The 27,995-nt window shown below is 57.9% G+C and overlaps 2 protein-coding genes and 1 long non-coding RNA gene across 4 annotated transcripts in view; 2 read left to right on the top strand and 1 right to left on the bottom strand.

Moving 5' to 3' along the window:
- Positions 1–16,044, bottom strand: part of LOC149860536 (uncharacterized) — a 28,242-nt gene extending 12,198 nt beyond the window's left edge. The window contains exon 1 of the long non-coding RNA XR_016443264.1: positions 15,866–16,044. This is a non-coding gene — a long non-coding RNA (uncharacterized LOC149860536). The remainder of the gene's footprint in view (positions 1–15,865) is intronic.
- On the top strand, positions 15–10,493 carry LOC149860537 (solute carrier family 22 member 6-A-like). Its single transcript, XM_090055040.1, has 10 exons — positions 15–592; positions 2,619–2,722; positions 2,916–3,070; positions 3,972–4,140; positions 5,328–5,451; positions 6,049–6,164; positions 6,445–6,659; positions 7,671–7,779; positions 8,268–8,471; positions 10,131–10,493. Exons 1-10 carry the CDS (start codon positions 209–211, stop codon positions 10,219–10,221), a joined length of 1,671 nt encoding a protein of 556 aa, XP_089911166.1. The 5' UTR covers positions 15–208; the 3' UTR covers positions 10,222–10,493.
- Positions 11,951–26,009, top strand: CHRM1 (cholinergic receptor muscarinic 1). Of its 2 annotated transcripts, none has more exons than XM_090055058.1 (4): positions 11,951–12,015; positions 21,541–21,626; positions 22,243–23,941; positions 24,592–26,009. In XM_090055058.1, exon 3 carries the CDS (start codon positions 22,321–22,323, stop codon positions 23,935–23,937), a length of 1,617 nt encoding a protein of 538 aa, XP_089911184.1. In that variant the 5' UTR covers positions 11,951–12,015; positions 21,541–21,626; positions 22,243–22,320; the 3' UTR covers positions 23,938–23,941; positions 24,592–26,009. The 2 variants fall into 2 exon arrangements, with proteins under 2 accessions (XP_089911184.1, XP_089911185.1); XM_090055059.1 differs by lacking the exon at positions 11,951–12,015 and adding an exon at positions 18,929–19,081.
- The last annotated feature ends 1,986 nt before the right edge of the window (positions 26,010–27,995 follow it).

Below are 27,995 nucleotides of genomic sequence, written 5' to 3'. Positions count from 1 at the left end.
CGGTGACCCCGGTTCACACCACGGGGTGCTCAGATCCTCTTCCAAGCTCCCCCGCAGAGGCAGCGGAGCTCCGGGGCCCGACGGGGCAGGGGAAGACGTGGATGGTGCCGTAGCCGGGGAGCCGGGCTATGAGCAGGGCTGCCCGCCGGAGCATGGGCCGGGGAAGGTAGCGAGCAGGGAGGGGACGGGACCCGCACCGACGTCGACCATGAGCTTCGCGGAGCTCTTGGACCGCATCGGGGGCATGGGCCGCTTCCAGCTGCTCCACATCGCCTTGCTGGTGGTGCCCGTGCTCATGACAGCCTGCCACAACCTCCTGCAGAACTTCTCGGCTGCTGTGCCGGGCCACCACTGCCGCCTGCGCCGGGCGGCCAACGAGACGCGGCACCTCAGCCACGGGGACCTGCTGAGGGTCTCCGTGCCCCTGGACGCCGAGCGGCAGCCGGAGAGGTGCCGCCGCTTCATCAGCCCCCAGTGGCATCTCCTCCAAGCCAACGGCACCGGGGCCAACGGCACCGAGGGGGCAACCGAGGCATGTGTGGACGGCTGGACGTACGACCAGAGCACCTTTACCAACACCATCATCATCGAGGTAAGGGGGGGGCACCTGCTGGGAGCCCTGCAGCGCCTGGAGGTCCATCAGATTGCCAACCAGAGCTTCATGGGCTCATCGTATTGCCCAGAGCTCACGCGTCCATTGTATCACCTGGCGGTTACGCACCCATTGCACCTGCCCAGGCCTCACGCCTTCGCTGTATTGTCTGGGCGTCGTGTCCCTACAGCATTGCCTGGGGCATTACATACTCCTCGTATGGCCTAGGCGTTATGGACCCTGCCCAGCAGTTAGGCACCCACTGTATTGCCCAGACCTTATGCATCCATCGTATGGCCCAGGTGCCATAGCCCTCTGTACAGCCCAGGCACTACAACTCAAGCGTGTGGACAGACCTCCAGGCTGCAGGAGGTGGCAGTGGCAGACGGTCCAGTCAGGTTCAGACACCGAGGGGACCAGTTCGCGGTTGTTCCCCAAGTCATTACGGGGCAGGCTGGACCAGAGAAGGGGGAGCAGGGATCTCAACTTGGTTAGACCCCAGGCCCTGCCTCACTGCAACGGGAGAGGAGCCAGGTCTTGGCTGCGACTTGTTCCTGAGCTGCAGGAGAGCAAAATCCTCAAGGGACTCCCAGACCTGGCCGGAGGTTGGACGCTCGGGATTTCACCCGGAGATCTCTGGGGTTCCCTCGGGAAGCGCCCCACAGGGCTGGCGTCGGACAGCCGCGCTGGGGCACCCTACAGGAGGTCTCCTGACCCCGGCTGAGAGTCACCACCTTAAGGAAAACGCGCAGTTTCTAAGCCCCCTCCCCAGGCCTCGCTCCCCTCCCAGAGCTGGGGATGAAACCAGGCCTCTGGGCTCCCAACCCCCTGCTCCCACAGCTAGGGAAACACCCCAGGTGCCCGGGCCCCCAGCCCCTCTTCTCCAGCCCCCCAACTCCCATGGAGCTGGAAGGGACCAAGTCGGGCTCCAACTCCCCAGGCCCCCCCAGAGCTCAAGCGAACCCAGGCATCCAGGCTCCCGAACCCCACCTCCTCCCACTCGCTTCCCAGGGCCGGAGAGAAGCCAGGCGTCTGGGCTCCCAAACCCCCTGCTCCAACCCCGCAGGCCCCCCTCCCCTCCCCGAGCTGGGACAAAACCCAGGAGTCCCGGCCCCCCCCAACCACCCCGCACCCCTTACTGCTGAAATCACAGATCCCCAGTGCCTGAGAGGTATTCAGATATATTCGAATGCACCCCAGGAGTTATGTCACCCACCCACGTGACCTCAGCAGGGCTCTCACCCCACCGCTCTCCCCATCTGCTGACAAAGCCAAGCTGTGTTTGCTGGGGCCGACGGGACTCCGAGCTCCGAGCAGCTTGTCTGACCTTGAAAACTCCCTAGTTGTTGCTTATTTCAATATTTACTTATGCAGATGTTTAGTGGTCTTGTTTGCATCAATATTATCTTGGCAAGGGCTGGGCATCAGCAGCCTGAAATCAGTGTGAATAGGGAAGCCGCCATGCCAAAAACAGCAGCGCGAGTAGCGTTAGGGCTGTAGCAGCCAGAGGTTCTGGTCGGTATGGGGGTCCCTGCGGTGTCAGGTGCTGTACGGACACCCCAAGATGAGACTGGGGGGTGCTGGGCACTATACAAACCTGCCAGGCCAGGACTGGGGAGTGCTGGGTGCTGTACAGACCCCTCTGGCCTCGATTAGCTGGGGGGGGAGTCTGTACAGCACCCAGCGCCCCCCCAATCCCAGCCTGAGGGGCCTGTATAGTGGCTGGCACCCCCCAATTTCAGCCTGAATGGCCTGTACAGCACTCAGTGCCCCCCAAATTTGGCCTGGGGGGGCCCAGTGCCCCCCAAATTCAGCCTTTGGGGCTGTCCAGTACCAGGACAATGGGCATCAATCTGTCAGACACAAGAGCCACCCCAGGGCAGATGCCCGGGGGGCTTTGGGAGGTGGCAGTTCCCCCGCACTTCCTCTGATGCCCCCTCCTCCTCTGTGCTGCTCAGGGCCGGACTCTGGGCAGGATGAACCCCCGGCTGCTCTAATGACCCCTGTGTCCCCCTCCTCTTTGCAGTGGGACCTGGTCTGCGACCTCCGGAGTCTCCGGCAGCTGGCCCAGTCCATCTACATGGCCGGGGTGCTGGTGGGAGCCCTGGTCTTTGGCAGCTTGGCCGACAGGTGGGTGTTAGCCTCTCAAAGCTTCCCCTCTCCCCCCAGCACAGGGGGCTCCTGGGGCCAAGTCCCCCTGGGGTGGCACAATTCAGCAGGACGATGGGTGGATAGGCAGATCAGGGTAGGGGCAGCCAGATGGCTGGGTGAATGGGCACACAGCCCCACCCGAGCTTTGTTACCCCATCCACCCCCCTTTCAGGTTCGGGCGCAAGGCGCTGCTGAGCTGGTCCTACCTGCAGATGGCCGTCTCGGGGACCTGCACTGCCTTTGCCCCAAGCTTCCCTGCCTACTGTGTCTTCCGCTTCCTGGTGGGCATGGCCCTCTCAGGGGTTGTCCTCAACTGCATGTCGCTGGGTAAGGGACCCTCGCGGTCAAGGAAGGGGGAAAACCAGTGCTTGAAAGAACCAGATGCATGTTTAGTACAAGACTTAAAGTAGCAGCTAGAGGACCCCACCCCAATTGTCTATTGCTTGTTAATACAGAGGCTGCTGCACGGAGTGAAGGACTATTAACAGTGTCTGGTAGTGGCTGGCGCTGCTAAATGGCTTGCCCGGTTATTAGCAGTATTACGGCAGTACCCCAACCTACACATATGCTCTCTATCAACAGTATTGCGGTAGTATGCCAACCTACACAGTTATTAGGTGTATTATGGTAGTACTCCACACAATATACATGCCTATTATTTAGCAGTATTATGGTAATGGCTAGATGCAACCATATTGCATGTGCAATTATTAGCAGCATTATGGCAATGCCCCAACCTCCAACTAGGCCCATTATTAGCAGTATAATGGAGACCCATGGGGGGTACCCTATTTTCTCATAGACAACACACCAACACATGAAAAAATCCAATAGACCAGTCATCCCAGTAATCGATCATTGATAATTGGGTGCTTCACAGGCCCCACCCCCCTCCTGTGAGTGATCGATTGCGGCCTAGGCCCCGCCCTCTAGCATGAGGTAGACTGAAGGACAGGTGAGGAGAATGCTAGATGCCCACCCCCTCCCCAGGCCACCCCTACCAGTCCCTCTGGGGCTGGGACCATGTCTTTGGAGCCCGTACAGCCCCTAGCACCGGGGGCTCCAGAGTCAGAGACCACCAATCATGGGAGGAAGCAAAGGGACTTGACCAAGCCTATGAAGTAGCTGGACGGTTGAGTCCACAGCGTGCCCCCGGGGGCTTGAAATAGATCCCTACCATTGCCCGATCCCCGTGGGGTTGCTAATGCCCTGGCGGGTGCCTCTGCAGTGGTCGAGTGGGTGCCCACCCATATCCGCACGGTGGCTGGGACGGCAGTGGGGTACTGCGCCACCCTGGGGCAGATCGTCCTCCCTGGCCTGGCCTACGCGCTCCCGGACTGGCGCTGGCTGCAGTTCACCGCCTCCATGCCTTTCTTCGTCTTCTTCCTCTACTCCTGGTAAGGCCCATTGCCGGGCAGCCTCAGCTGGGGCGGGGCGGACCGACTGTCGGAGGCTACAGCAGCTTGTGGGGGGGGAGTTGTATTGAATTTTCTCACATACAGTGTGCACAATCCCCACCCCCCCAAAAAAACCCCAACCCAATAATCATCCCAATAACAGTTAATAACCCCGATAACTCAAACGCCAGGATTAAATACATCCTGAGGGCTCAATAATCCCATAATGAATAATTCCAATAACTCAACAATTAATAATCCAAGTAATTCAGCAATTAATAATCCCAATATCTCAAACTCCATGTTTAAATAATCCCAACAGCTCAAAAATGCCAATACTCAATAACCCCAATAAGAAATAAATCTAATAATGCAATAGTCAATAAACCCAATTACACAATAATCGCTTATCCTGGTAACTCTATAATCAAAATAAAACCCATAATTAATAATCCCTAAAGTCAATCATCCCAATAACCAAAAATCCCATAGCCTTATAAATGTAATAAAACCAACAGTCAATAATCAAAATGATGTAATAACCACTCAATAATCCCAGTAACACAGTAATCAATAATCCAGTACTTAGTCCTCCAAAAATCAATAATCCCAATAACTCAAACTCAATAATCCATATAATCTCAGCAATCCCAGTATCTCAAACTCAATAATTCGGTAATCCGGGTAACTCAATAACTTGCTAATCAATAAGCAGCAGCTCACTAATCAATCATCTCAATGACTCGTTAATCAGTAATCCAGATCATCTCAGTAGATCTGTAAATCCCAGTAATCAAACATCTGAATAATTCAAATTCAATAATCCAAATCACCCCAATATCTTGAGAATCAATCACCCCGATAGCTCAATACCCATTCCAATAGCTCAGTAATCCAAATCACCCCAATACCTCAATAACCAATGAGCACAATAACTCAATAATCCATCATCCAAATCATCCCAACAGCTCCATTATCAATAATCCCAATAGCTCAATAATTCAAATCAGCCCAAGAGTTTAATAAACAATCATCCAGATCACCCCAGTCACCCCAAAAGCTCAATAATCCCAATCAACCCAAGGGCTCAGTCATACCCATTACTCCAGCCCCTCCTCCTAATCCTGCTGCCCAGCCCCAGGGAAGCCCCCATCCAGCTGCTCTGACGCGGGCGCTCGTTCCCGCAGGTGGTTCGCTGAGTCAGCGCGCTGGCTGGTGCTCTCAGGCCGGCCCGACCGCGCCGTGACAGTGCTCAAGAAGGTCGCTCGCATCAATGGGAAGAAGGAGGAAGGCAACAAGCTGGATACGGAGGTGAGAGGGCAAATGGCGCCCACACGTCCTCAAAGGAAAGCACGAGTGATCAGGAGGGGAAGAGAGCCCGCTCATGGCAGCCAGGATGCCTGGGCCCCCTCCCCTGCTCTGGGAGACCAGTAGGGTCCAACCATTAGGAGCCGGGACACCGTTCCCCGTGCTAGAAGAGGAGCAGGGTCTAGTCAATGGGAGGAGGTAGGCGCCTGGACACCTGGGCCCTTTGCCTGCTCTGGGGCGGGAATGGGTTAAAGAGGCTGGAGAAAGCTGGGAGCTGGGATGCCTGGGTCCTATCTGCGACTCCAAAAGATGAATCAAGTCCAACCGTTGGAGAGAGCTGGGATCCAGGTCACCGGGGTCCCACCCCCCATGTGGGGGAGTCGGGGGGTCTAGTCAATGAAAGAGGCAGGAACCCGGACACTGGTTCCCTTCTTGACTCTACAAGAGGAGTGGGGTCTAGCCCTGACCCTAGTGACCCTCATGGTGGGGGCCCCCAGGGCATCTTCCACCTTGGACGTCCAGTGGGTAGGGACCTCCGCGACAGCAACCCCAGGGTGGGAACAATTCCCCCCATACCCCGTCTCTCTCCCCACTCTGTAGGTGCTGAAGTCCAACATGCAGAAAGAAATGGCTCTTGCCCAGTCCTCCTATACCCTGTACAGCCTGGTCCGGACACCCGCCGTACGGAAGATATCCTGCTGCATCGCCAGCGTCTGGTAGGCACGAGGGGATGCTGTGCTCTGCAAGGGAGCCAGCAGGCGGCGCTCTGCCCAGGCAGACCCTGCTGTCCCCTGGGAAACTAAGCAGGACTTGGGGGGGCCGATGTGCGGGTGGGAGACCACGTACACCTTTGCCCCAGCATCTGTGCTGCATTAAAGGAAAGCCCCAGGAGCGGGCACTAGGTCTGGGCAGGCCCCAACACCCCTGGGAAGCTGAGGAGGGTCGGCCCTTGGATGGGAGAGTGTATGAACTGATGCCCCTTGCGTCCTTCCACAGGTTTGCCACCAGCTTTGCCTTCTATGGCCTGGCCATGGACCTGCAGCATTTTGGCTTCAACATTTACCTCATCCAAGTGGCATTCGGCTCCATCGACATCCCGGCCAAGCTAGGCTCAGCTATCGGCATGAGTTTCATTGGCCGGCGAGCCACGCAGGCCGCCTCCGTCATCCTGGCAGGACTGGCGATCCTGGCTAACATCTTTGTGCCACGAGGTGGGGGGCTGGGCTCCTGTTCACTGGGGATCTGGGTGGTCTTAGCCAGCTAAGCCCCACTAACTGGCGAGGTCTTGGTGCTCCACTAATCAAGCCAACCATTCTTCAGGCAATTTAGCAGTCTGCTAACTGCGCCTGGTCTCTCTCCTCCTGCTCCACAGCCTTGAAGACTTTTTCGTTCTTCTTAAAATCATGGAGCCACCCATGGAGAGCGGTCAGAATCGTATATCATAGAATCAGAGAGGCAAGAAAGGCAAAATCCCCCAAGTCCATACCAGTCTGACCAGTAACCTTCAGCTTCAAGTCCCAGCAGAAGCACTGGCACAGCCCAGTCACCACCCCCTGCCTGGGCTGTAACCAACACCCAGTGCCTCTGGGTGCCAGTGGGAAACGTGTGCACTGCTGCTGTTTGCCTCTGGGGAAGACAGAAAAACCACCTGACTCGTAGCAGGAAGTGGGGGAGGGAGCAAGCAAAGTCTTCAGCAGCATCTAGGGTTTCAGTTTTAGTTCAGCAAGAAAGCAAGAGTGAGCCAGCTAAAGGTCACCCACTGTACAGCCAAAACTCTGGGAAAAAACCATTTTTTCTTCATTGTCCCTCTCAAAAACAAGGTGCATATTATATTCAGGGGTGTGTTGTATGCAGATAATATGGTACTGTACTGACTGCTGCCACTGGGGGGCACAACACATGCAGCAGCCTGGGGTATCCATTCTTATTTGCTACCAAAACCCTTAGACGGCCTTAGGCAAGCCCTTCTCTGCCTCAGTTTCCCAACTTTGGAGCTGACTGGGCTGTCTCTTGACTATTTAAACTGGGAACTTTTCATGGGGATGGCTAATTCCTGTGCAGCGAGATCCTGATCAAAGCTCACAGCCCCACGGTCTTCCAGGGTTTATTCCTGCCTCTCTGGTTTTGAAAGGCAGAATGAAGGGGGAAAGGTGCATTGTGTATTCTGAGGCGTGTTGTATGTGAGAAGATATGGTACCGTCCTCCTGTGTCTTTCCCACCAGAGCTTAAAGCCCTCCGGACATCCCTGGCTGTCCTGGGGAAGGGATGCCTAGCCTCTTCCTTCAACTGCCTGTATCTCTACACAGGAGAGCTGTATCCCACCGTCATCAGGTAGGTAGCAACGCAAGCCAGCAACACCTACACATTGTCAGAGAATGGCAGAAGAGCGGGGCTGGGAGAGCCCTTGGGAGGTTAAACTAAGTCCAACCGCAGGTTTAAGGTAGGATCAGGCCATCCCCAACCAACACCAGAGCTAAGTGAGACCTGCAGCAGAAAAAACAGTTTGAGAAATGCACCCTAATTTTGGGGGGTGCATGGTATGCAAGTAAATATAGTAATTCTCCCAAACTGGATGGACTGAATGAGGTGCTATGGCCAGATACTGCCAGTAGGGAGTGATGGGAGCAGTCTTGCATGGACCAGATGGCTACCCCAGACTGAAGTGGATGAAGCTAATGGACACACAACATACAATCTGGAATAATTTCTCCCAGGTGGATTTATTTCCACCTCCCCGGGCTGAACAGCACCGTGTGTCCACGTGGCCACACTCATGCACATGCTCATGCACCTTCCTACCGTATCTTCTCCCGTGACAGGCAGACCGGCATGGGGCTGGGCAGCACTATGGCCCGTGTTGGAGGCATCGTGGCCCCTGCGATACGGGTGACGGGAGAATATATTCCCTACCTCCCACCGATTATATACGGCACTGCACCCATCGTCTCGGGCATCGCTGCTATATTCCTGCCGGAGACACTCAACCTCCCGCTGCCGGACACCATAGAAGAAGTGGAAAGCAGGTGAGTCTGGGAGTGTGGGTTGAGCTGTTAGCCCCAGTCAGCCCTCCTGAGGTACAGATGCATGGAGGTAAGATGCCCCAATTTCAGGAGTGCACAGACATGTCATTGCCCCTGGGGTATCGGTACAGCAGGTGCTATTCCACCACCTCGCCACTATGGGGCAGCAGAGCTGGTTGGCACCTTTCCCCCACCCCAGCTGTTCAGGAAGGGGAGAGGGATGTGCACATTATGCGCAAGAAATATACCGTATTTCCCACACACGTACCTTAATGTACCAGGATGTACCATAATTTCTCACATATAATGTGCACACCCCCCCCGGAAATGTTAAGTGAGACGCACAGATCCTCCGGGCGTTGCAGCAATTAGGGCTGCCACTTCTCCCCGGTGACAAATTTGCGGACCCCTGAGGAGTTCCCGTGGTCGGATGACGGCCTGGTCCCAAGAGCAGGTTGGCACGCTGGGTTGGACCACAGCCGGACCCGAGGCCTGGCCCAGACCTGGCACGTGGCATTAGAGCCAGCTCATGGCCTCCAGCCTCATCGAAGCCAATGGCCCCAAAGGTGATGGTACTGTATCTTCGTACATACAACGCGCCTCAGAACACACGACACGCCTTTCCCCCTTTCGTTCTGCCTTTCAAAAACAGAGAGGTAGGAATAAACCCTGGAGGATCATGGGGCCATCAGCTTTGATCCATACGACGAGGTAAGATCTCTGCTGAGACTCAGCCCCAGAGGCTCCTGGTGAAGAGGTCTTGCCCCTCCGCTCCGGGCCAGGTTGATGGCGTATTTGGGGTCAGGAAGAAATTTTACCTCCGGTCAGATTGATCTGGACTTAGAGGGGAGGGGGGGGTTGCCTTCCTCTGTAGCAGGGACACGGCCTCTACCTGGGGTCTCTCACGCCTATGTTAACAACCTTTTACACAAGTAAGATGTTGGCTGCTGTGGTGCCCCGGCTTTCCCTGGGGCCGTTGGGTGCAAAGTCTCGTGCTGTGTCAGGGCTGGTGGCCGCTCTACAAAGAGGATGGACCATGCGTTTCTCTGGGCTGGGCTGGACAGGGCTGATCCTGCCTCGGCCAGGGGGTTGGATTGGATCTGACTCTGGATGTCCCTGCCAGCCCCTCTTCCCTAGGATTTCTGTCAGCCACAGGTATAGGATCATAGGAAAGTCAGGCTGGAAGGGATCCATGAGATCTAGTCCAGCCCCCTAGATGGACTAGATGACCCATGGAGACCCCTTCCCGCCCCACTTCTCTATGATTCAAGCCAGCATCAGCCCTGACTAAATCACCCCAGTCCAGTCTCTGTCCCCCTGATCTTGCAAATCTCAAGAGATGGAGAATCCATGACTTCCCTGGGCAGCCTGGCCCAATGCTTGACACCCCCTCGCGCCCCGAGAGTCAGGAAGTTCCTCATCATCTCTAGCCTCAGTTTCCCCTGCTGCAGCTTGAATCCGGTCCCCCTGGTCCTGTGCCCTCTGGCCTCAGAGGAAAGTCCATTTCCATCCTCTCTGCCATCGCCCTTCAGGGTGATCCAATTCCCTCCCCCCACGCCCAAATCTTCTCTTCTCCTTCTTGAAGTGCAGGGCCCAGAACTGGACAGGGACTCCAGGAGAGGCCTGGTCCTGATTTCTCTCTTTCTCTCTCTCCTTCCAAAGGAAAAGGGCTGGAGACCTCAGGCCCACGGAGCAGAAGGAGAAGATCGGGCTGCAGACAGTGGAACCCACAGCTCTGCAGGAAGTCTGCTAGCGAGCCGGGAGCCAGGGCCCCCGCCTGCCCCTGTCTGGACTGGTGCACCCCCTCCTCGAGCCAGGGGCGTGGGGCTGGGGCAGGGGAAGAGCAGAGGGGCTATGCATCACATGCAAGGGATGGGAGAGGTCATCAGCAATAAACAGCAGAGATCTCAGTCAGCGGTGAAGCCTGGGACCCTGTTTGGCATGTGAGTTATTTAGTAGAATTACAGCAAGAACTCAGTCCAGTTCAGCATGCACATAATCACTGCCATTACGGTAGCACCCAGATTCTGTGACTGAGATCAGGGCTTCATGATGGCATTCGCATTATTAAAGCATTATGGAAAGCCCTCCCGCCCCCTGCCCCCCACCCCCAAAAAATGAGATCAAGGTCCCATGATGGCATGATGAGCATTATTAGGAGCATTATGATAGCAATCCCTAAACCTGAGATCAGGTACCTGTTATCATATGCACATTATTAGCAGCATTAAGGTAGCACCCACATCCCCCCAACCCTGAAATTGGAGTCTTATTATAGGGTTTTTATTATTAGCAGTATTGGTGCAACACCAGAAACCTGAGATCAGGGCCCCCAAGACACAGACACTATTAGTAGCATTATGGTAGCACCTCCCCCTCATCTGAGACTGGGGTCCCATTCTTGGGTGTGCATTGTTAGAAGCATTATGGTAGCACCCAAAACACTCTGAAAGCAAGGTTCCCACCACAACAGAGCATTATTAACCATCTTCTGGTAGCCTCCAAAACCTAAGATCAGGGCCCAATTGTGGGGTGTGCATTAACAAAAGTATGGTAGCACCCAAAAACCTGACATCAGTACCCCGTGAGGGCACATGCACTGGTAGCATTATGGTAACACCCTCACATCTGAGATCAGGGCCCCATTATGGGCTATGCATTATTAGAATCATTATGGTAACATCCCCAAACCTAAAATCAAGGGCCTATTCGAGGGTGTGCATTATCAGAAACATTACGGCAGCACCCCAAAACCTGAAACCAGTATCCCATAAGGATATGCACTCTATTAGCAGCATTATGGTACCACCCACAAACACCCCCCACTCTTTGAGCTTAGAATCCCTTAATGGCATATACCCTATTAGTAGCATTACAGTACCGCCCCCCACTCCTAATAAGCCACCCCTGAGCTCAGGGTCCCAGGACATTATGTGTGCTAGTAGTAGCATTATGGTAACCCCCCTTTACACCCCGCGAAAAAAAACCCCAAACACCCTTCAGCTCAGGGTCTGAAGATATCATGCACACTATTAGTAGCATTATGGTAACAATTACCTCACACCCCCAGAAAAACCACTCTGAGTTCAGGGTCTCAGGACATCATGTGCACTGTCAGTAGTGTTGTGGTAAGCCCCGCCCCAGCAAATAAACCATGCCTGAGCCCAGGGGCTCAGGACACCATGCATGCTATCAGAAGCATTACGGTAGGCCCCAAGGCTCTAGGAGCAGCGCCCCAATGAGAGCATACCCATTATTAGTTGCCTTACGGTAGCACCCCTCAAATCAGAGGCTGGAGCTGGCAGAAGGGAGCGGGGGGCATTTTAGGGTGCGTGTTATTAGTGACATTACAGTGTTGCTTTACCCACCCCCCAAGCAGCAGGTGTTGCAGACAGCAGCCGGGATCTGGGATGCGAGGGGGGAGGGCTGGGGGGGCCGGGAGGCGTGGGCTACCCGGGAGCCGCCCCCCAGCCCTCGCCCCAGCAGCCTCATCCAGCAGAGGGAGCGGCCAGGACGCCTGGAGACCCAGTCCTCAGAGCTTTGGGGGGTAAGTGAGGGGGGGGCAAAAAACCAGGGGGTTGTGGGGAGAAGCAGCTCCTGGAGGGGGTAAGAGATGGGCAGGTGGGTAGGAGGCATCAGTGGCTCCCCTGGAGGGGCAGAATCTGGGAAGTGGGGGGGCTCGCGGACCCCTGCCAGCTGCCCCCTGGGTGCCTGGGTTCTTGCCCCTCAGCTGCGGGCAGGGGCAGGACGCCCGGGTTGCATCCTTGGCGGGGGCAGGCGGGCGGTCTGGACTCCGTGCGAGCGAGGGCAGAAGCAACAGGCTGGGGACGCGGACACCTGCGCGGGGCGGCTGCTCCTGCTCTGGGGGGGAAGCGGGGCTCAGGGGTTAGAGCAGGAGGGGATGGGAGCCCGGACACCTGGGAGAGGGGCGTGGAGGAGCCCAGCGGGTCGCAGCTGCCAGGGCGCCTGGGATCTGTCGCCAGTTCTGGGAGGGAAGGTGCCACGGGCTGGGGCGGGATCTGGCAGCTTGGGACAGGGGCCAGGACACCCAGCCTCCAAAAGCATCCCCTGCCCCCCAACACCATCCCCGCTCCCACCTGCCGCCGCCCACAGACCCTTTCCCGTCTGCTTTATTTAAAGATCCCTCTGGGTAGGGAGGGGTTAACCCCCCAGTGGATTCCCCATTGCCATGGCACGGGGAGCGGGGGGGCCCCCCAAAATCACAGGCAGAGTGATCCCAAGCCAATGGAGTGACCCCTCCAGCCTGCCCCAATGTTGGCCGGGGTCTGGGAGGTGCCCAGAGGACTGGGGGATCTGGGGTGGGATCCTGGCTGGGATCTGGGCATCAAGCCCATCCCCAGGGATCCACTCGGGATGGGAGCTGGGATCTGGGTCTCTTTGCCAGCCACAAAGTCCCCTGCGTTTCTGCTGGATCCAGCCCAGTTCCTTTACCAGACTGAGCTGGTTCTTGTTGCGGGGGCCCAGTATGGAACCATCTCTGTGGGATCCAGGGATCGGGTCGAGGCAGAAGCAGCAGCCGTTCAGAAGGGTCCATGCAGTGGGGCGGCAGGAGGAGGAGTGCTACCGCATTTCCACCCCCCCACAATACAAGACCCATGCCGCGCTTTGGTAGCTGGGCCAAAACTTGCTGCCAATTCATCAGTGGTTTGGAAAGATTTAAGAGAGCCCTTGGACTCTGCCCCTCCCTCTCGGGGCCGGCGGGGCAGTTGTTACAGCGTCTCCGTGCTTCCATTCCGGGACGGAAAAGCAGCTTCCCAGCTTAGACACCCACACACCGGTCTTGGAAGGCTGACTGCCGGGGGGGGGGTTGGGTTATGCATGCGGTATGTGAGTAATTACAGTACTTCTAAGCCAAAGCAACCCCCTTGCAGACAATACCCTGCCTTCCTGGGTTTTAATGGGGTCCATTGGTCCCTAAAACAGCGCATTGGCCTTGCTAAGAGGGGACAGACAGACTCCAGTCTGGCCCACAGGGCAGCCCTCACCTCTTAACTTGGGTTAAAGATCTGGTCTCTCTGCCGACTGGTTTTAACCTGGGCTAAGATGATATCGGCCCCAGACAGAGAGAGATCTCACATAAGAGCCTTTGTACCATATTTACATGCATACAACACGCCCTCAGCTGGTTTCTGGGAAGCAGAAGGAAAAGAAAAGGATGTTTCCTTCTAACCCAACCAGAATTAGGTCCCTCTTTCCAGAGCAATGGCCCAGTTTTGTGACCCCTGCTGTTGGGGGTGGGAGGGGGAAGGCAAGTATGGGGTGCAAGTAGATAGTAAAGGCAGCAGTATCTGTATAATGACTTCTCTAGCCCCCTTGGGTACCTAAAACCAGCCAGCCAGGGCCCCAAAATGCACAGGCATCAGGGTGAGACAGCACACCCTCAGCACTGGGCTGCCTCAGTATCCCCCGTGCTGCCTTCTTTACAGCATGGCTGATCTGAAAGATCCAGGGCGGGGGGAGGGGTGTACAGCACCTGGCACTCCCCGATCCCGGCCTGGGGGTCCATATGGAGCCTGACACCCCCAAATCCTAGCCTGGGGGGTCTGTACAGTTCCCAGTACCCCCCAGTCCTAGCCTGAGGGCTCCATACAGCAGCCCCGATCCCACCCCAGGGAGTCCGTATAGCACCTGGCACCCCCTGATCTCAGCCCATAAAGCACCCAGCACCCCCCCACCCCCAATGCCATCCGGGGGGGGGGGGTCCATACAACACTGAGCATTTCACAAACCCACATTAGAGGCACACCATTTCTGGGGTCTTCAAGGCATCACTGAGCTAATATAAGGGTGTAAGTGACAGGAGCAAGGCCACATAGGGGGCCAGTGGCAGAGGACAGGGATCCAATCCCAGTCGTCTGCAGTAGAAAAGCATCCAGCCACCCACTGCATCATCCAAGCTCTTCTTTTCCCCTCCCTTCCCAGCCACCCAGGCCTATAGTCGCTGCCTGTCTCTCTCTGTCTCCCCTCCCTCAGTCTCATTTGATTTGGGCCTTAATTACCACAGCAGATGGCTATTCTTGGTCTGGCCAGGGAGCAGGGGAGAAACCAGCGGCTCTTCTTGATGGCTGCAAGATCAGGATGCGGCCTCCAGGCTCCAGCCTCCGGTCGATAACAGGAGGGGGTGGGAGTGGAGTGGCAGCGAGAGTGTGTGCGTGTTGGCGGGGGGGGGGCGACTTTCTAAGCAGCAAAGCTCTTGCAGAGAGAAAAAGATCCATCTTCAGCTACCGCCTACTCCCTTTGCAAAGCTGAGCCCATCACTAGGGCCCCAGATGAGCGCATGACGCATTACCAGCTCTGTTTCACAGGCTGGGGAAACCGAGGCACGAAGGCGAAGGGTGTGAATACACAGGGCAATGGTAGAGGGATGTGGTTACCCCAGATTTGGTCAGCTAAGGGGCAGTGAAGCACTGCCCTGGGCTGAAATGGAGGAGATAGTGCAGAACAGACCGACCCCTGTGCGAATTACCATACTGTCACGCATACAACATGCCCCTTTCCCCTCCAAAATGGGAGCAATTGTGAGAAGCATCACAGCAGCAATTAGAGATCTCCCCAGACAGAGCCTGAGCCCCATTCTGGGGTGTGCAATCCTAGCAGAATTATGGTAGCAACTAGAGACTTCTCCCTAACCCAAAACAGGGCCCCATTCTGGGGTGCACATTACAAGGAGCATTACAGTAGCAACTAGAGACCCCACCGCCACCAATGCCGGGGCCCCATTCTGGGTGTGCACTACTAGGAGCATTACGGCAGCAAGTAGAGACCCCCGCTGCCACCTCCCCACACCCAGGGTCATGCTGGGGTGCGCGTTAATGGGGCAGAGAGCTGAAAGCATAGCAACGGATGGGGGGGCACAGGGTCGGGAGCTGAGAGCAGAGCAGCCCTAGGGCTGGGGGCTGAAAACAGCTCTGGATGGGGCCGAGGGTGGCAAACTCAGTGCCAGGCAGGATCTGCCCCCCCCCCCACAGGTGGCCTTGCTTCTCGCTGGCATCTCCCCCCGCAGCGAACGCAGGGCCCCGCTGATGGTGGCCAGGCCTCTGTGCACCCATCCATCAACGCCCGGTGCAAATATTCCCTCCCAGGAGGCAGTGCCCTTATTAGGAGCTGGGAGACGCCTGAGTCAGTTAGTTGGAAAAACGAGCAGCCAAGGGACTCGGAGCCCCGGGCTCTCCTTCCCCTGGGCCAGGCTCCAGCACGCCGCTCGCAGCAGGCCCGCGCCGCGCAGCCAAGGGGTCTTGGCGGCGAGCTGAACGGACCGGCCCGGGCTGAGACCCGGCTGCGCTGGGCACCCCCCGGGCAGGGGGCACACCCCCCGGGCTGGGATCAGGGGGCACCTGGCAGAGCCCCCCCCCATGCATTGTCTTGGTGTCACTCACCCTGCCTCAGTTTCCCCCGGCGGTCAGCTCCCGGCTCCTGGCTCGGTTCTGTCGAAGACCTCGACGTGACTCGGGAACCGCCAGCCCTCGGCTTGGTCCGAGGCCTGCAGCTCGGCTGAGGACCCCCCGCTCCCAGCCCAGCATGAGCCCCACCTCAGTGCCACAAAGCCCTGCCTCGGTTTCCCCTGCATCGCCCCAACCCCGTGTAACTTGTCCCCCCCGCAACCCCTCGCCTGCCTAGAACCGGAGACAGCCCAGGTGTCTGAGCTCCCAGCCTTAACCCCCCAAGATCCCACTCCCTGCCCAGAGCTGGAGGCAGCCCAGGTGACTGGGTTCCCAAGCCAGCCCCCTCCTTATCTTCTTAAGCTCCTGCCTGTTCTTCCCCAGACTCAGCTGCCCACAGTGCCCCTACACCACTCCCTCTGAGCCAGGCTGGCTGTGGGACCCCTGGGAGAGTGGACGCCCCTTGAGGTCTCTCCCCCATGGGGTTTCTCCAAGGGCTTTGCCAGAGAAGGGGTTTTTCCCCCCTGGAGTCAAGGAAAGAGCTGGGACTTTCCGAGAGGGGACTGAGAGCGCAGGAGCTGGACAACCTCTGTCCTAACCCATCCGTTCTCCTCCAGGCCAACCCCAGGTCTCCACCAGGCCACGAAGCACAGATCCGTGCTGACCCAGGCAGCAGTGGGAACAAGGATCCCCCAGTCTCCGTCCCTGCCTTGAGCTCGGCCCTAACCCCGTCTGAGCCCCCGGATCCCCCCATCGTCTCCTCTGTGGCTCCCAGGACACTGTCCTGGTGTTTCTCCACCTCCAGGGATCTCCTGCGACCCCCTGCAAAGCTGCCCTGTCTTCCCAGAGCCGAGGGACCTTGGCTTGACCTGTCTCCCAGCGGGGGCCAGGAGTTGAAAAGCAGCTGGGGGTGATCGTGGCCCAGCTGAGCTCCAAAAACACGGCTCAAAGCGCCAGGGATTGGGGCGGAGAGGAAAGCAGGCTGTGGGGGAGACAACTCAGGTGTCCTGGTGGAGATCAAGGTCTCCCCTCCCCGCCTGCCCAGTGCCAGGAGCTGGATGAGTTGGGGAAGAAAGTCCTATGGATGGTGATACAGGGAGGGGTCTGCAGCCGGCTTGAGAGACGGAGGAACCTGAGGCAGGCACTGGGGGGGCGTCTTCCCTACGGCCCCCTGGGAAGGGTGCAGCACCCAGGAGTCCTGGCCCGCATCCCCACCCAGGCCTGGCCCGTCCTAACCAACGGCCCCGTGCCCCTTGGAGCGGGGGGGGCGCAGGCGCCCGGGCTTCAGCCCCGACCCCCCCGCCCAGAGCGGCGGAGAGCCCAGGGGCCCGGCCCGGGCCGCCAGCGCCCCTCTCTCCCGGCTCCCGCCGCCCCCGCTTCACCCCCGGCTCCCGCCCCTCCCCTCCCGGGCGGAGGGCCCCGTCGCCCCAGCGCTCGCCCGCCGGCCCGGGCCCCTGCCTCAGCCCCGCGACTCCGCCCTCCCGGGCCGCCGCCGGTGGGCCTCCTGCGCTGCCTCGTTAACCGCCACGTGCGCGTGAGCAGCGCGGCTCCGCTCCGGCCTCCCTCGCCTGCTTCGCGCCGGCATGAAAAGCACTTTCACCGAGTCCGCTGCGAGCAAAAGAGCAAAAGAAGTAGCAGCCCCCCCCCACTGAGACCGGGGGACACTGGGTGCTGCACAGACCCCCCCAGGCTGAGACCGGGGGTGCCGGGCGCTGCACAGACCCCCCCAGGCTGAGATCGGGGGACACTGGGTGCTGCACAGACCCCCCCAGGCTGAGATCGGGGGTGCCGGGCGCTGCACAGACCCCCCAGGCTGAGATCGGGGGACACTGGGTGCTGCACAGACCCCCCAGGCTGAGATCGGGGGTGCCGGGCGCTGCACAGACCCCCCAGGCTGAGATCGGGGGTGCCGGGCGCTGCACAGACCCCCCCAGGCTGAGATCGGGGGACACTGGGTGCTGCACAGACCCCCCAGGCTGAGATCGGGGTGCACAGACCCCCCAGGCTGAGATCGGGGGTGCCGGGCGCTGCACAGACCCCCCAGGCTGAGACCGGGGGTGCCGGGCGCTGCACAGACCCCCCCAGGCTGAGATCGGGGGACACTGGGTGCTGCACAGACCCCCCAGGCTGAGATCGGGGTGCACAGACCCCCCCAGGCTGAGACCGGGGGACACTGGGTGCTGCACAGACCCCCCCAGGCTGAGACCGGGGGTGCCGGGCGCTGCACAGACCCCCCAGGCTGAGACCGGGGGTGCCGGGCGCTGCACAGACCCCCCAGGCTGAGACCGGGGGTGCCGGGCGCTGCACAGACCCCCCCAGGCTGGCCGGGCGCTGCACAGACCCCCCCAGGCTGAGACCGGGGGTGCCGGGCGCTGCACAGACCCCCCCAGGCTGAGACCGGGGGTGCCGGGCGCTGCACAGACCCCCCAGGCTGAGACCGGGGGTGCCGGGCGCTGCACAGACCCCCCCAGGCTGAGACCGGGGGACACTGGGTGCTGCACAGACCCACCAGGCCAAAATCAGGAGGTGATGAGCGCTGTTCAGACCCCCCCAGACTGAGACTGGGGGGTGCTAGATGCTGTACAGACCCACCCCAAGGCTGAGCTGGGGGGCCACCAGGCACTATACAGATTGCTAGGCTGAGACTGGGGGGCACTGGGCACTGTACAGACCCCCCGACCCCGCCAGACCAGGAACACTATCATGCCAGGCGCAGTACAAGCCTCATCTTTACCAGAGGAAACTGAGGCACAGAAGCATGCCATGGGCCTGCCGGGGAAGGGAGGAGGCAGAGACTGGGCTGGTCGAAGCCAGGAGACCTGGTTTCCACTCCTGCCCCCCTGGGGGATCATAACACCCAGCTCTCTCCACTTCCCACCTCCCCCTGCTCTCCGTGCCTCAGTTTCCCCATCCATAAAGTTGCAGGTTGATGGGGCAGGGCCTGGTGCCCCCCCTCCTTCTGCCCAGAGGAAGTTTTTTTAGCATGTGACGCTGTGTACACAAAGCTCCCGGCCGGCGGGAGAGGGCAGAGTGGCTGTGGTCCGCAGCCCCCCGTGCTCCGTCTTGCAAGCCGGTCCCCATCCCCGGGCCCCTGGGATCTGCCCCAGCTGGGGGCAGGGGCATAGTGGCCCCCCGCCCCCATAAAAAAACCCAGAGGAGCAGCAGGAAGACTTCAAGGTCCAGCCCAGCCTGGCGAGATCGTTTCCATATGAAGTAAGGCAGGTGCCGTGGCCACAGAGGGGAGCTTGAGGGTCTTTGCAAAGCCAGGGGGTAACGGCGGGGGTCCGCTGGAGAGGTGGGGTGAGAGGGAGCTGGCTGCAAGGCTTTGCCTGGCTGGGAGTGATCTGTGGCTGGCAGGGTTTGCAAGGGGGAAGGGAATCTTACCTTGAGGGGTCCGGATGCCGGGGTCCTGCCGCCAGCGCCAGATGGGTTGGCATGTAGTGTGTGTACAGCACCTAGCACAGTCTTGGCCTGGGGGGGTCTAGGCAGTGCCCAAAGCCCCCTGATCTCAGCCTGGGGGGTCTGTGCAGCACCTGCCACCCCACAGTCTTGCCTTGGTGGGGTCTTTACAGTGCCCAGTGCCCCCAAAGCTCAGCCTGGGGGGTCTCTACAGTGCCCCCCCCCCACAATCCCAGTCTGCAGGGTCTGTACAGTGCCCAGTGCCTGTACTCAGCCTGGGGAGCCTGTACCGCACCCGGTGCCCCCAGATCTCAGCCTGGGGGGTCTCTACAGTGCCCAACACCCCCCAGTGCCGGTCTGTACAGCACTTGGCACCCCCGATCCTGGTCTGCAGGGTCTGTACAGCACTCAGCACCCCCCGTCCCAGCCTGCGGGGTCTGTGCAGTGCCTGGCGCGATGGGGCCAGCCCATTGGAACTGAAACCTGCCGGGGAGCTGCGCCAACAGCCCTGTTACAGCAGGGCCAATTAAGCAGCCCTTAAATGAGATCACAGGGGAGGCTGTGTACACAGCTGATGCTCCCCAGATGCCTGGGCTCCGGCTTGCACCTGCCTGACGCCTCTTGGCTGCGGCTTCAGAGGAATCAGGATGTGAAAGGCAGAGCCGAGCCCGGATCCCTGGGTGCTCTCCCCAGCTCCGGGGGGGGAGTGGGGTCAGGGGGTTAAAGCAGGGGGGGGCTGGGGGCTTAGAGCAGGGGGGCTGGGAGCCCAGATGCCTGGGGTCTACCCCCCGGGGAAGGGAATGGCATGGTAGCCCCCCACTTTCAGTTGGCATGGTGACGCCCATGCCGCCGCTTTCCTTCCCCACATCCCTCCTACGCCGCTAATTCCTGTCGGCCTGGCACCACCTACACACCGCGGCACTACCACCTGCTGTTGCCATGGTCACAGCTACGCTGCGAACGCCTGCTGGAATGGCTGTGCTGCTCTGGGTGGGAAGCCAGAGGGGATGGCGGTCCAATGGGCTAGCAAAACTGGCCCAACTCCCTCCTCCCAGTTTGACGGGCCAGTGAGACTGGGTAGATTTTGGAGTCCAAAATCCTATCAGCCTTTTTCAGTTGGCTCTGGGTACAACCAAATCCAAGGAGAGTAGAGTTAGCAGGGGGGGAGCACCTTGGAGACTGACTGGTGGAGAGGGGTAGGAGCGTGCGTAGGCAGCAGTCTACTGCATCCGACACTAGACGGGTGTAGAAATGCCAGTAATGCCTTTCCAAGGCTACCTGGGCTCTTATCCCCATTTTACAGACAGGGAGAGCAAAGGGGAAAGGTCTTTCCTTTCAACCCAACTGCTCAGTATCCAGTTCCTCATTGAAGACGTGTTCCCCAATGTTTGACCCCAATTTTAGGGGGGGGAAGCGGAGTATTGTATGTGAGTAAATACGGTACTAGCAGCTGCCAAATGTCAGCTAGCCTGTTCCCCCTTGTAAAGTCAAGCGTCTTCTGCCTGCCGCCTCCTTCCTGGTTCTCCAGCTGCCAGCCATTTACTCAGGGTTGTAAAACAGGTTTTGCTCTTTCCCAAGAAGCCTGGATTATTCGACCAGCCAAGAATGTCACCCGTCCTCCCCTGCGTTCAGTGTCCTGCCTCGTGACAGTGGCCCTGGACAATATTTGCCTTTGGCACCGGTTCCAAAGCTTCCAGCTCTGGATAGGGAGGCATTGATCCCAGTTGGGTTACATAAGACAAACAGACAGGGTAATTTTCCTCCAAAGCAGTTGGTGGGTTGCAGAGACAGAGTGAGTGCAGGGCTGGGTGGATGCATGGGTGAAGACCAGTTGGTTTGACCTTTACCCTTCAGGATGGGGTGTCTAGAAACCACAGATCCTCCATAGCTGGATTTGCAGCTTTTATCAGCAAATGCCTGCTAACGATTTTTGGGGTCAGGGAGATTCGTCTCTGGTGTCCCTGAAGAACTGGGGAGTGGGTTGGGTTGTGCTCTTCCAAAGGTCTTCAGCATGGAGCTACAGGGGGCATCATGGAAAGCATGGGCCAGCAAGAGACTTGGGGTAGATCCCTGCAGCTTCCCATCGAGATCTAGTTGGGAACCTTTCTTGGTCCCTCCATGCCAAAGACAGAGCCGTGTGGCCCCATAGAGCCAAGGTGGTTGGGAGTTTTGAGGGTGGCTCGAGTGACTGTGCCTGGAGGAGAGCAATGCTAGGGTTGGTTTAGCGAAGGCTTGGGAGAGCTGGAAGAACTAAATGCCTCTGGTTGATGTAGGTGGGCTCCAGAAGATGATGTCTTGGAGCTGCCTGGAGCTGGTGGCTGCATCATGGGATGGGTGAAAAAAGGTCACTGAGAGCAAGGTAAGTCGTTGCGTGATGTCCTTTGTGATGCTCTGAAAGGGAGTCCCTAATCCCACCATCCCTCCAATGATAAGTAAGACAAGGGGTGCACTTAGAAGTCCCAGCTGAGATCAGGAACCCCTCCAACTAATATCAAGGCTCCCCATTGACCAGGTGCTACCTGGGCCCCCCCAACCAAGATTGCCTTCCCCATTTTTTCAGTGCCCAAGTGAGATCAGGGCCCCTTGTCCCCACCCTGATGGTCACAGCCGAAAGCAGACCAAGGCTGAGCAGAGAAACTGAGGCACAGAGAAGCGAGGTCACGCTGCCAGTCAATGGTGGAGCTGGGAATGGATTCCAGAGGTCCCGAGTCCTCATTTTAGCTTCCTACAAAGGTCGGGACTTACCCAAGCAGGGACCTGGGCCTTCTTGGTAGAACTGCAGAAGGAGATAAAACCACAGCATGGTAGGACTTTACAGACCCTTGAGAACAACACTTCCACCTAGGCTGTGGCCGTAGCTGTGTGTGTGTGTGTGTGGGGGGGGGGTCATACTGGTGTCACTGTGTTCAGCAGGTGGAAAATACGGGGACCCTGAGACCCATCACAATCTTTCTCCGTCTCTCTCTGCTCTCCAGATCCAGGAGATGTCTTCAGCCTGAAGAGCCACCATCCATCTCCCACTGGGCTGCAGGCTGGGGTGCTGGAAGAACCCAATGTTGCTCTCTTCCCAGTACACCCTTCCAGGAGCCCCCAGAGCCAGCCCCAGCACCATGAATCTCTCTGACTTCCATCCAGCCCTCAACAGCACCCAGGATCCTGCAGGCCCTGCCCCGGAGGGAAGCTATTCATTATGGGAGGTGGTCTTGATTGTCCTGATGACCGGTGTGCTCTCTCTGGTCACCGTGGTGGGCAACCTGCTGGTGCTGGTGTCCTTCAAAGTCAACAGCGAGCTGAAGACAGTCAACAACTACTTCCTGCTGAGTTTGGCCTGTGCAGACCTCATCATCGGAGCCATCTCTATGAACCTCTACACAACCTACATCGTCATGGGGCGTTGGGCCCTTGGGAACACGGCCTGCGACCTCTGGCTGGCCTTGGATTATGTGGCCAGCAATGCCTCCGTCATGAACCTGCTCCTGATCAGCTTTGATCGCTATTTCTCTGTCACACGGCCCCTGACTTACCGAGCCAAGAGGACACCCAAGAGGGCAGCCATTATGATTGGCTTGGCTTGGGCCATCTCCTTCATCCTCTGGGCACCTGCCATCTTGTTCTGGCAGTACTTTGTGGGGACAAGGACTGTCCCCCAAGGCAGCTGCTTCATCCAGTTCCTTTCTCAGCCCATCATTACCTTTGGCACAGCCATCGCAGCCTTCTACTTGCCAGTCACCATTATGATCACTCTGTACTGGAGGATTTACCGCGAGACGGAGAATCGGACCAAGGAACTGGCTGGGCTCCAGGGCTCGGAGACCAAGACCACAGCCACCAAAGCCAGGCCAAAGGGCATTGGGGATGGGAGTACCAGCAGCTCAGAGCAGCCCCAGGCACTGCCACCACTGTCTGGTAAGACCAAAGCCCCCAAGCAGGCCTGTTGTTTCTCTGGTTGGTGGGCAGAGCCGGCGTCAGCAAAGCAAGGCAGCAACGGGAGCTGGAACATCACAGAGGAGGAGGACGAGGATGAAGAGGAAGGCTCGCCCGACTCCTTGACCTCCTCCGAGGGTGAGGAGCAGCGTTTTGAGGTCCAGAGCCTCTGTTCAATGGTTCTTCGGCTGCCCATGGTCGGCACTGTGGTCCACCCACCACCGATGGCAGAGAAGGCAAGCCGGGAGCGGGCCAAGCCAGCCAGCAAGGCATGGGCAGGAGGGGGTTTTCTCTGCCGGATCCTATCCCAGGCATCCTCTGGCTCCAAGACCTCAGCGAGGCAGCCAAAGACACTGGCACCATCGGGGAGAACGACCACGGCCGAGAGCCACCTCCTAAAGAAGAGCAAGGAGCTGTCCAAGCGCAAGACGCTCTCGTTGGTCAAAGAGAAGAAAGCTGCCCGGACCTTGAGTGCCATCTTGTTGGCTTTCCTCCTCACCTGGATGCCCTACAACATCATGGTATTGGTGTCCACCTTCTGCCAAGACTGCGTTCCCAAGAGCCTCTGGGAGCTGGGCTACTGGCTATGCTACGTCAACAGCACTGTCAACCCCATGTGTTATGCCCTCTGCAACCGGTCTTTCCGCAACACCTTCCGCATGCTGCTCTCATGCCATTGGGACAAGCGGAGGTGGAAGAAGATATCCAAGCACGTCGCCGCCTTTCACCGGGCCCCAGCGCAGTGAACAGGTGTGGCTGGCTAGGAAGGGAGGTGGGGCTTTCCAAGACTGGCCAACCCTATTGAGTGCCCAAGGCAAGACGGGTATTGTTTGCAGCGCCCTTGAGTGGTGACCCCCCACTGAGTCTTGTGTGGGCATCAGTTGGGGGTTGCCCAGCTCTGGGGGGAGATGCATGGGGACTTTCCAGGGGGTGGGTAATGGAGTCGAACATGGCCCTAGCCATATCCCATGGGAAGAGTTACTATGGAGAACCAAACCAACAGTTGTTGGCCTAATAGGATTAGCATCTAGGGGTTTGAGCTAGCGGGCAATGGGAATTCAGGGAACCTGGGTTCAAGCCCAGATCTAGGAGGGCAGTGGGATCTGGGGGGATTAGAGCAGGGGGTGCTGGGACCTCAGATACCTGGGCTCTCTCCCAGCTCTGGGAAGGCAATGGGGTCTAGGGGGATAGATGAGGGAACTGGGAGCCCAGAAACCTGGGTTTTATCCCCACTCCAGGAGGGGAGTGGGATCTGGGGAGGTTATAGTGGCAGGACTGGGAACCCGGATGCCTGGGTCCTCTCCAGTTCTGGAAGGGGAGTGGGGTCTGGGGAGGTTAAAGCAGGGCGAGCCGAGAGCCCAGATACTGGTCTCACCATCTTCTCTTCCCTTCCCCTCCAGATTCAGCCCCTGGCTTGAATGTCGCATCTCAAGGACCTCATGCTGCAGCAGCAGAAGGTGGAAGGAGTCTCCATCTGTCACCACCAGGACCCCAGACCTGAGGGCTGGGAGAGGAGGAATTTTACCTGTCCCCGATCCCTGCTATCCTGAGACTGAATTCGGTGCCCATGTGAGACCCTGACTGAACATGGCCGTGGCCAAAGCAGGAGAGGAGTGGACTTGACTCCACGATGGACCCTGGATTCATAGATGTTAGAGTCGGAAGGGACCTCAACAGATCGAGTCCGACCCCCGCATAGACAGGAAAGTGCTGGGTTCAGATGACCCCAGCCAGATGCCCATCCAACCTCCTCTTGAAGACCCCTAGGGTAGGGCAGAGCACCACCTCCCTTGGGTGTGAAAGGGTCACAGAAAACTTGAAAAATGGAGGAGATGTCCCCCAGCCCACTGCGCCCCCAGGAACCTTGCATCTCGCGGCTCCCAGCCTGGAGGCCACACGGGGCTTCTCCCCGCTCAGTCACGGGCAGGAGCAGCCCTGGACACTGGGAGCTCCTGCCTCTGCTTCCTCATGCTTGGACTGGGCACCAGAGCAGGGGCCGGGGCATGAGAGCAGGGCTCTGGGAGCCCGGGCGCCCGGCTCGATTCCCAAACAGGTGCCCCCCCCACCACGTGGAGGGCTCCCGCCTTCCCCCCCCAGGGGATGTCAGACCTCAGGGGCTGTCCGGACTCTCCCAAAGGACTGAGCTTGACCTGTGACTCCAGAGAATATGGCGAGAGCAGGAAGCAGCGTCTCCATCGCCCGCCCAGAAGACCGTCTCCACACCAGTCCATCTCAGCTGGGGCAGGTGACTGTTGGGGGCTGTGTCTATAGTCCCCAGGCATCTCTTTCCTGGGCAAACTGAGACACAAAGCAAGGCAAGACTTTACGGCCAGATCCCCCATGCTAATGGCAGGCGGCACCCAGGCTTGCAACCCTCTGTTGTTTCATGCCTCGCAAAGATTCATTCGAGTTGAGCCGCCCAGCTGCATCCATGCCAGCACCAAGGGCCCTGTGGGAACATCTTCCCATCGATGCCCTCGAGACAAGACGGGCACAAGGTCTAGTCCCAGAAGCCAGAGGCAAACACTCGATGCACCCCCATTTTGGGCTCTGGTGCCCACTTTGCCGGGACAGCCTTGAATGGCCTCCAACCAACAAGGTACCATATTTCCTCACCTACAATGCACCCTCCACGTAAGCCCTGCACATTGTTTTGGACAGGCAGAAGGAAAGGGAAAAAGAAAAGCTATTTCCTTTGAACTGAACTGTCAGAACATTGTATTCCCATGTCAATTTATCTCTCGCTGGTATTTGTGTCGCCCATTCTACGTATTTATTTGAGTTTAAGACCATAATAATAACAATAAAAGAAACCACTGCGGGAAACTGGCTTGGTGATTAATCCTGAACGATAATAATAAACATCGCAGCTCAGGCCTGGCTGGTCAACAGCACTTTGGGGGTAGTATTCCAGCTGCAGTGGTGACACTTAAAGCCACTGCTGATATATTTCCTTTCTCTTGGAAAGTTTTCAGTTTGGGGCCCTGTGCTTCGAGGAAGAGGTGGAGAGGTTGGAAAGAGGCCAGAGCTGAGGGATACAAATCATCCTAGAGGATCATGGAGAAGGCAGGCAGGAAGGGACCTTCACAGGTCATCTAGTCCAGCATTTCTCAATGAGAAATTTGGGTCATGACCCAAAAGTGGGTTGCAAGAATATGTGAAAGGGTCATGGACAAACTTGAAAAATGGGTTCTCCTTTAAAGAAGAGCAGTGTGGGAAACTGGCTTCCCCCCCCACAGGCAGGCAGTGCAAGGGGCTTCTGGGGGGCCACAGGTCGGGAGTGAGGGGCACCCAGTCAAGACTGGCCATTAATCTTTACAACTAGGTCCTGGTACAAAAAAGGTTGAGAACCGCTGATCTAGTCCATCTAAGGGGCTGCACCAGGCTGTGTGATCCCCTCTGGCCTGACTTTCCTAAGATCCTACATGTGGGGCTGGCAGAAATCACAGACATCCTAGGGAAGGGGGGCCGGAAGGGACCTCGAGAGGTCACATCCAGTCCAACCCCCTGCCTGAGGCAGGATCGGCCCTGTCCACACCAGCCCAGACAAATCCAGCATCCAACCACTTCATCAAACAGCCCCGACACAGCGCAAGGCATCACACCCTCGCAGCGCAGGGACCCGGGAGGCAGGGCTGAGGAGGAAAGCTGACAGAGCTGGGGGGCTGAGTGCGGAGAAGAGACGGGCACAGAAGCCGGGTCCTTCAAGCCCTGGCTCGGGCCTCAGCTCGGCCCAAGAAACATAAAGCAGGAATGCCAGAGGTCCGAGCTGGGAGACTTCACCTTCTATATGTGAAGTGTACACACACACACATATATATATGAAGGGTACACACACGTGTGTATGTCTGCTTATAAGTCTCTGTGTATATATAGCTATGTGCGTGTGCACATGGGTACCTGTGTGCATATGTATATAAATGTGTGAATATGCATATGTATGCATGTATGTACACAGGTATGTGTGTATGTATATGTATCTATAAACATGTATGTGTGCACACATGGGTACACATGTGTATATGTATGTACAAATGTGTGTGTCTGTGTAATGCGTGTGCACGCACATGTGTATATATGTGTATAAACGTGTATACATATATGTGGGTGTATGTCTGTGTGTGCATGCATGGTCTACGTGTGTATATGTAAGTGCATGCATGTGTATGTATGTGTGTGTATGGTCAGTCTATAAGGCCCACATCTACGCCACTGTCTGCTCGACCTCAGCAAACTCCACGTTGCTAAACTTCCTCGGGGACCAGGCTGGGCTGCCTGTTTGCACAGCCCCACGTGCGCGGGCGGTAGCGAGCTGGGAGCAGGTGGCGGGGCACAGGAGCTCTCCAGTACAGCCTGTCGGCTTCAAGACAAATCCAGCCCACGAGGCATGGGGCTGGGAGGAGAGTAGCCACCACAAAATCCAGTCGCTTCCAGCAAGGTTTGAGCTGCCCTTACGATGTCACATACGTCAGCATTTGCCCTTGGGGAGTAGTCATCAACCTCCCCCAGATCCACCCTGGGCTTGAAATCACCCCCCGCGGGCCTGCCCCGAGAAAAGTCTCTGCAGCGTCTTCTGCCAGCACCTTTCCCCAGAGACGTTTGGGGCCCAGGCAAGGGACCTTCAACCCCTGAAACTAGATCAGTGATGGGAGAGTTCGAATAGAAACCGGCAGAGGCCGCAGAAGGCAAGCGGCAGGACGGTCTAGGCCTGGCGGTTGCATCGGGGCCGTTGAAGTCTGGCTAGGTGGGTTTGTCTGGGGTGGTTTGGGGAGGGATAAGCCTGCCTCGGGCCGGAGGGACAGAC

This window comes from Crocodylus siamensis, chromosome 6, assembly GCF_052110815.1.
Source record: "Crocodylus siamensis isolate JL-2025a chromosome 6, ASM5211081v1, whole genome shotgun sequence".
Lineage (NCBI taxonomy): Eukaryota > Metazoa > Chordata > Crocodylia > Crocodylidae > Crocodylus > Crocodylus siamensis.
Note: the sequence above shows the minus strand (reverse complement) of the source record. Positions and strands in the feature narration are given on the sequence as shown.

Coding starts and splice junctions, on each gene's coding strand:
- LOC149860537 (XM_090055040.1), top strand. CDS start 209: ATGAGCTTCGCGGAGCTCTTGGACCGCATCGGGGGCATGGGCCGCTTC. Junction 3,071..3,971: donor CCTCAACTGCATGTCGCTGG/GTAAGGGACCCT, acceptor GTGCCTCTGCAG/TGGTCGAGTGGGTGCCCACC. Junction 6,165..6,444: donor TGCTGCATCGCCAGCGTCTG/GTAGGCACGAGG, acceptor GTCCTTCCACAG/GTTTGCCACCAGCTTTGCCT.
- CHRM1 (XM_090055058.1), top strand. CDS start 22,321: ATGTTGCTCTCTTCCCAGTACACCCTTCCAGGAGCCCCCAGAGCCAGC.